The 8,178-nt window shown below is 40.7% G+C and overlaps 1 protein-coding gene across 1 annotated transcript; it reads right to left on the reverse strand.

Moving 5' to 3' along the window:
• Positions 1-1,741: 1,741 nt before the first annotated feature.
• On the reverse strand, positions 1,742-7,044 carry LOC120565783 (lipoprotein lipase). Its single transcript, XM_039811800.1, has 10 exons — positions 6,787-7,044; positions 5,688-5,884; positions 5,153-5,332; positions 4,640-4,751; positions 4,294-4,527; positions 3,566-3,808; positions 3,141-3,261; positions 2,647-2,865; positions 2,445-2,552; positions 1,742-2,355 (listed from the first exon to the last, which is right to left on the reverse strand). Exons 1-10 carry the CDS (start codon positions 6,884-6,886, stop codon positions 2,334-2,336), a joined length of 1,536 nt encoding a protein of 511 aa, XP_039667734.1. The 5' UTR covers positions 6,887-7,044; the 3' UTR covers positions 1,742-2,333.
• Positions 7,045-8,178: the final 1,134 nt, after the last annotated feature.

Consider the following 8,178-nt stretch of genomic DNA (forward strand, 5'->3'; position numbering starts at 1 on the left):
CTGTCATTTGGTTGACCGGTATACACCTGGTCTACACTATTGTTCTGTAATACTGATTGTATTCTCACTCTGTATTGTGTGTCTTGTGTAATGCTACTGTAAAGCACTTTCTGACTTATGTCTATGAAAAGCGCTTTATAAATACATTTGACTTACTTACTTAAAGAGCCATGGTTTAGATATCGCTCACAGAACTGGTACAAGAACGTAATTATGAATAAAAAAGCATTAGTCAAGATTTGAAAGGTCAGGTGCACAGAAGAAACTGCAGTGAAGAGAGACTCATGATCAACAGTACAATAAAAGGACACCATTGATATTTACTGTGCTATCTACCTCACACTGAGCATTGCATACCACATAAAACTTAAAGAGAACTATGGTAGACAAATTGTCAGGTGCTTCTTTGAGGTAACATATTCAAAGTAACACCTTGCAGAGAGGTAGCAGTAAAACAAAGTGTTTAAAACCACTTTTGAATGTTCAGTTGTTTCAGTAAAAGTTCATAAAATAACAATAATGAAGCACACTGAGGTGAAAAACAGCAGCTAAGTTAAAACAAGTTCAATTTGCAACAGCTTAATTCTGGCAACCATAAGGCACACTGTTACAGGTCCAGCAGTCACGAATAGTGCTGTGAGCCACAGTGGTGAATGCTCTGTTAGTTAGATAATACATAAAGGTCAATCATCTTAAAAAAATTAATCTTAACGGTTATTTTCCATAGTGTCTGAGGACTTCCATGGACACAGAGAGGACATCATTCTCCACAGCTGTGGCGATAATCATGATATTTAACTTGAAGTATTTTACACAATAGGACTATCACGGTCAATCCAGTCAGTCACACCTCGTAGGATTCTCTTTAGATACAAAACGTGCACCAAAGACGATGACATTTAATTTTTCGCGCACCAATAAAGTTACAGTTAAAAGGTCCAATATGTAATATATTTACTGTAATAAATCCAAAAATGACCCCAATGTGTCATCAGATATTAAGGAAACATGCTAAGTTGAAATACTGACAACAATGCTAAAGCCAGTATTTTCTCCTTTTGAAATTTCCGTTACGTGACAGAATTTCTGTTTGTGTGTTTGGCCTGTGTGTTGTTATCAACTGCCCAGTTTGACAGCCAGGCCGGATTGCCAGATATACCGTACCTGTAAAAACGTAAACCCAGCGCGCTACAGCTGTAACATTAGTACAGCCATAAAAAGCAGCAAATAAACGAACAGGATCAACGGAGATAGATTCTACCCGACCTAAAAAAAAATGGCATGTTTCTAACAGTTGCGTGACCAGAGACGTTACAAACCCCGGGTAAATATTGGAGATGTATTTAAAAGATGGAGAAAGATAGAGCCCAAAAGGACGCCGAGTTGGCTAATTTCCTCCTGAACAGGTAAGCATTAGCTTCAGGCTAATTTATCACGGCTACAAGGTACGGACATTTTATGTCATTTCAACATTTGTGTACTCCCATTGAATTATATAGCTAGAGTACCAGAGTTGGTTACTCGCAAAAGCAATTGAGACACAACCAGTAAAGTGATCCTGACTGGTCCTGGTTAACGCCGCCATGCTAACCCTGCTAACTGCTAACGTTACCGGAAGACCAGGCAACTGGGCCACGGCTGTTTACAACATGTAGCCTGTTCAGCGGCCGTAGCCGACAACGGTGAGTTATTTTAAGCCAAGAGAGGGGGGCTGTAAATCGGGAAGAAAGGACCGTGAGTTTGCAGTGTGTTTAGCAATTGTTACCGTAATTCTAAGCCAATAAAGTGTGTTCAGTCTGGTGGAGAGGACGGCAAGCTAGTGTTATTTTTAGCAGTTCTCGCCACAATTCCAAGCCGAGGAAGTGTGTATGTCCGTTGGGTGGAGAGGACAGCGAGGTTCTTGTGTTTTTGGCGGTTCCTACTGTAATTCTAAGCCGAATAATTGTGTCTGTTAGTTATCTAGCAACATTGTTGTGGAGACTGCGGTCTCAGCCTGGCAACTTCCGTGAACTTCGAGTCTGGGGAGGAGGGGGCGGGGGAGACGACTCTCTCCAGTATTTTGAATTGGTACTGCAGTAACTATTTTAAACACTAGCTGTCAGTATTACATATTGCACCTTTAAAGTGTCATTAGGACAGCTCTTAACAAAAATAGTTTACAGTATTCAAACACATATTGTTTTAAATAACAAACGTACTTTTTGGATATATACAAGGAGGTGAGAGTTTTGCATCATTTCAAGAAATAAAATAAGTTACAGGTGTACAAATTATTTACTTTAAGTGCTGAAATGGACTAAAGGGTGTTCAACAGTGGTGTCTTTTCTTCGAGGTCAGTGGTTCTCCAGAGTTACTCTATGGACAAAAAAAAGAAAAAGTGTTTTTATTTAAATCATTAACAGTAATGTTAATAGTAATTGGGGAAACTGCAGAGGGTATCTTACCTTTTTGGAGTACTTGTCAGGTTCGTCCTCCACGCATCCTTACATTTAACAAATGTGACCTCTTGTGTCAATTTCTGCGCTTCAGGGTCTTTTACACAGAACACCATCCTGAAAAACACAACCAGTCTGTTTGGTCAGTCTTTATCCACCGCTTTTTTTTAGGGCTCCATATAAATCTTTTTCCCAATATAGCACAGCTTACTTTTGTTGGGTCTCGCCAGCTCGGACGCGGATCTTATGAACCTCCATGTCGCCACTGTCTGAGTCACCGGACCACCAAGAGGAAACCATCTTCAACATGTTGGAGGCTGACCAACCGTTTGTCTCCTCCCATTTAAACTTCAACATTAACAAATCTCCAATATCTTTCTCTGTCACGAGCAGGAATGAATGTGTCCTATTCGTCGCTATTTTCTCCTTTCTGCCAAATGAAAATAGAGAGAAAAGTTAATAGTAGCCAGTAGGAATATTTTATTAAGCTAGGCCTCATTAACTCTGCACCATAAACCATGATGTAACCCTACATAGCAGGAACACATGTTGCCAAGTCTGCGGTTATGTCCCTGTTTATGGTTTATACTTCATGCGGTTTCCTTAGACTACTGTGCTACTCTTACAAAACAACTCATAATTTGCAAGCTGCAAGTCACAGTGCTGTCATTCTCTTTTATGAAGGTTTTTAAATCACCCACTCACAGTTTAAGCTCCAGGTTTTCAGCCTCTCCTTTTGTACCGTACAGTGAGACAGTGAGTGACGGCTCCATCTCTGAACGATTCACCTTACTGGAGAAGTGGATCTTCAGTTGATAGTGGTAAACTGCAGAGCAAGAAAGCATTTGGAACATTTTAAACATGCATGTGAAAGTGGAGCTGCTGATTTAGTTTTAGTTGGTTTAGCAAATCTAAGCTGCAAGTGATCAGAATTTTGCCATCAAAGCCACCAGAAACTGAAACACTTTCATCTCAGAACTTAGAATTCGCCACTGGACCTTGTTTTTGCAACATTATTAGTTCATCTGACTCTGGGTAAATAGCAAAATTGTGCAACTTCCCACAAGCTGAACCATCCACATTGAACATTGAACAACGAAAACAAACAGTATTTGTTAAAGTCCACTAACCTCTGAAAGGCATGGAGGCTCGTGTTTTGGTGTACATCTGAACGTTGCGCGCCTTGCGGACCTTGCTGATGTCGTAGCCCACTGCGTTGCAACGGCTTTTGCGGCAACTGAGACACATGCCGCGGTCAAACATGTCGTTGCTGCCGCATCTGTAGGCCTTGGATGCTTCCTGCTCGTTCAGCAGAGAGTCGATGAACAGGTGGACAGAGCGCTCGTGTTCACACTTCACTGCATCAGTAATAGCTGAGGAGGAACCAGGGAACCACATTTAATTAAATGTATGTGAATTTGTTACTTTTCCGTTGCTTTACTGGCCTTACTTTAGATAGATTTCACCCATTAACCTACTCAGCCATGTTTGGAGCCATCTGTTTAATTTCAGCCCATTGTAAATGGGGTCACAGTAATAATGTTCACTGCTAAGACTCCAGTGTTATTGGAGCTGCTGGACTATGTACTCTTTGTGTGTACTAATGTGCATTGTAACCTTTTAAAAAAACAAATATCATGACATTCAAACTTTCTGCTGTTATCACAATAACAGTTTAGTTACGGGAACTCATGTGCAAAGTTGTCTTAAGGGACATCTTTTAGGTAGAAATAGGCGTCAGGAAGTCATCAAAATGTTCATTATTCTGAATATTTAAAAATGACAGTTATTTTGTGTTGTGATTAAAGTGTTTACGTTTAAGTTTTTACATTTTACAGTAACATCATAAGTCGCTCACCAAATAACCCAAAGTTAGCGATCTTCTCCAGGGCCCCCCTGAGGTTGCAGCCCGGCTGGAAGCTGCCGCCGTTTGGGTAAATGTCTACGTGGCCGACAGGCTGCTGGATCCCGATGCTGAGACCCAGGGAGCCCCGTGTGAAGGTGTGGAGGACGTCCACAAAGTGAGCGTCATCCGGGGACAGACGCCTGTGTGCATGCTCTCCCTCAAAGTCAGGACCAGCTGGGTCCAGACCTGCAGACAGAGACAGGTGACAGTTAATTAACCAGTCAACTCACAATTAACTGATATTTTACCAAATGAAACTGCAAGACGCACTGTCAAATATAATAGTTTTTTTTTTTACCAGTTATTCTTCCGACTTTATTAGTTGCGTGGCTTCCAGCAAATCCTGCCACATGAGCCCCGAGGCTGTAGCCAATCAGGTGGATGTTCTCTAGAGGCATGTTGGTGGTTTCCTTTAATGAAAATATGATTTCAGAAATCAGTGAAAGAAATACTCTCCTTCACTGATAAACTAAATATAACAAGATTTAAAAAAAAAACATGACTTTTTTTTTTTTAAGTTTTTTAGAAAGTGACTAGTACTATTTTACAGTAAGGTATATTAAGACAGGGTTTATAAGATGTCACTAAAGAAGTTACTAATGGTTATAAATTATATGTAAAGGTGTTTTGGTTTGTTGTAAAGAGAGAGAACAATGTTCTTGTGTCACAGATGATTCAAAAAGCAACTATAAACCTTTACTAAGTTTGCCTTTTAATAAAGAGGTAGTGAAAAACTGTCTACTCCTCGAAATGGATAGTGGCAAATTGGAACATTTTGGGGTGAAACCTATGAATTTTTGATCCCACTGACCTCGATCCAATCGATGAAGCGAGCGATCTCGTGTCCCACTGTTTTGGTGTTCTGAGCTGCAACTACATAGTGGTTCTGTGCCGAGGTGAGCCAGTCCACCACGATGACGTTGGCCGTCTGCTCTCTGTCGTACAGCGCTGATACCAGCTTCGCCACCCAGCTTTGAAACATCCCACTCAACTGTTGAAATGACAGTCGAAACATTACACTTACAATGCAACAAGATCATTAGTACTAATACAACTGGTAATAATTAAAGGAAGTTCAGGAAGAATTGGCTTAATGGCCTAACATTTAAAATCGGAGCCCAACGCAGTCCAGTTTATCACTACAACATGTTTGGTGTTACCTACAACATGTTGCTGCTTGTCAATATAGTTAGTGAATTTGGCAAGACTTAATGGCCCTGGAATTTCGTGAAATAATGACACATTACGAGTCACGACCAAAGGAGAGTCAAATGAACAAAGCCCTGAGTTGTTTTTTTTCTCAAAGACGAGGGCACGTCACAACAGGCCGAAGCGTCTCTGCTCACCGTCCATCCGTGGATTACCAGGAAGGTTTTGGAGGTGCTGTTAAAGGTGCAGGCTGCCAGGGAGTCAGGTTTGCCTGGAACGATGTAGCACAGGTCCTCATCGGGATGGGATGGTTTTCTGAGGGAGAATTTGGCGACACTTTGATTGCTGTCATCCTTGTGGTCAAACAAGTCTTTCAGAGGGTCGAGGAAGTTACCTGAAGGAGGGGAAGGTCGAGAAATGAGCTGTTAGTGTGAACAAATATGTTAGAAGAGAAGAGATGCCTCTGTCAAGCTAGTGTTTTTGTCGACTTTGTAAATCTGATCTAATGTTCTGGCTGGGAGTCCCGAGATGCCTGACTAGCTAACTGAATAACTGGCTCCAATAAGCCCCCGCCCCTTAGGACCCCTCAGTAAATGAGCTTCCACCTTAGACAAGATCAGTTGTCAGGGGTTACATGAGTTCGCTTGGTCACACTGAGCTCCATAGAAAACCACAGAGCGCTTTGTTCTTGCCACCTCACAGACTATAATCTGCTTCAACTTTCAGTGGTCCAGTCAGCTGACACAACTCAACTGGGGGGGCTGGTTTTCAGAGTGGGGGGTGGGGAGGTGGATGCAGTAACTACACAACATTACAAGGGGCTGAAGTACTTTAAGGGGCCATATTGTAAACATAAAATGATCATAACTGTACTTTGATAACTTAATTGATGTTGAGATCACTGAGCAGCATGCATTTGTTTCACCACTTTGTTCCTCTCGTGCTCTCTGACAGTGACAATCATTAACATCCTGTCTCTCATAGCCAATAGTAGTAGCCCAAGTAGAAGTTGGGCATTCGCCAAAAAGCACAAACACAGTTTAGTCATAGACACGTGATAGTTAGTATCTCGTATAGAGCGTTAATGTTTTTAGTCCAAACACACACACACACACCCCGGTTTATAACCCTGACGCAAGTAGCCTACTGCGCGTAAATTACACACAGATATCCTTTACACGAGGCTTTTTCCCCGCGACTGTCTGCACCGGTATACTCCGTCAACTCCTTCACTTTTGTACAAACGAATCCTCAGTGTGAGAGTAAATGTGGATGAAGTTTAAACTGGCAACTCACCAAAAATAGAATCGGAGAGCTCTTCTTCCAGAGACGTCACATACTGCACAGCTGCATTCAACACCAGAAAGTACAGAAACCGAAGTCGCCACGCTTTCATTTCTTTTGCAGCTGTTTCCTTGTAGAGAAAATGTCTTTAACAAGGACACAGTGACAATGATCAATCGGATCACGCAGTGGAAGAGCGTGTGTATGTATGTAGTCCTTCTCAGAATAATTCAGTGCATCCTGTTGCGTACAGAGCGCTGATATCTGAACCTCTTGAACTGTCCGCGTCTTAAATAGCACCTCTGACAAGCCATTGGCTGCTGAGCCCCGGGCGGGGAATGGAAAAATAGGCTATGTGTAAAGTAAATCATTAGACTGCTTTATGAGAAGAGTTAACATTGTTTCACAATATACGTAGCTTCTCATTAAAACCAGTAATAGCATAAGCTATGTATTCATACTTATTTCTAACTAGCCTATATTAAATGTATGTTTTCAATATATACTATATACTATACTATAACCGGCCTGGTCCAACATTAGGAATGAATGACACTGCATGTTAATTACTTTTTGTTTACTTTTTACTGTTTGCTTAACGGATTGGTTCATTTATTTATTGATTGAATGACTACTCCATTAGCTGGAGAGGGTAATACAAAACATTTTAAATTTCATTTATATAGCACGTCATATAAAAAGATACAATGCGCTTCACAAAATTGAGGGAGTATACAAAAAAGAGATACAATAAATAATACTTTAAAAACAAAGTTTTAAAACGCACAACAAATGAAAGAGATATTTTAAAAGTGGAAATGTAGCCAAGTAGGCTACAAGTTTCCAGGTAAAAGCAAGATGAGTTTCAAGTTTGATTTTATTTTATCTTATAAACATAACCACTGATTCACTCTGAAACTCAGGTTTAATCCGTTGTCACTTCCTTCAGTCAGTTTGTGTGTAGCAGGCTGGAGAAGCACACGTGTTTCAGGAGTGTTGTGCATGGCAGCAAACAAAATAAGACCATAGTTTGCTGGTGCCCTACATGGCTGACATTCCAGGACACATGCATCTTGGCTGGACATTGTTGTCATGGCATCAGAGAGCAGATATGTGCATACAGAGGAGACACAAACCTGCATCAAGCAGTAATATTTTAAGTGTGCTGCTAGCTTGCTATAATCAGGTTCTAACTCTACTATTTCTATTGTTTAAAAATAAAATGTGGTCATTAATTATGCATTATAGGTTATTAAAAGAGTACAATTTAGCATTGCACTCCTTTAACTTTTTCAGACTCAAGATAGACAGTAGGGGAAAAAAAGATCAAAATTGATGCAGCAATTCCAGAGATATCATATTTTTTATTATTCAACCTGTCTTCTTCCTTGTCCAAACCATGGC

This window comes from Perca fluviatilis, chromosome 9, assembly GCF_010015445.1.
Source record: "Perca fluviatilis chromosome 9, GENO_Pfluv_1.0, whole genome shotgun sequence".
In the NCBI taxonomy this organism is placed as follows: Eukaryota; Metazoa; Chordata; class Actinopteri; order Perciformes; family Percidae; genus Perca; species Perca fluviatilis.

What these genes read in the sequence shown, in the direction of transcription:
- LOC120565783 (XM_039811800.1), bottom strand. Translation starts at nt 6,886, where the DNA reads ATGAAAGCGTGGCGACTTCGGTTTCTGTACTTTCTGGTGTTGAATGCA. An exon ending in AGCCTCCATGCCTTTCAGAG is followed by an intron (nt 3,262 to 3,565) that starts GTTAGTGGACTT and finishes CTTGCTCTGCAG; the next exon opens with TTTACCACTATCAACTGAAG. An exon ending in GAAAACCTGGAGCTTAAACT is followed by an intron (nt 2,866 to 3,140) that starts GTGAGTGGGTGA and finishes TTCATTTGGCAG; the next exon opens with AAAGGAGAAAATAGCGACGA.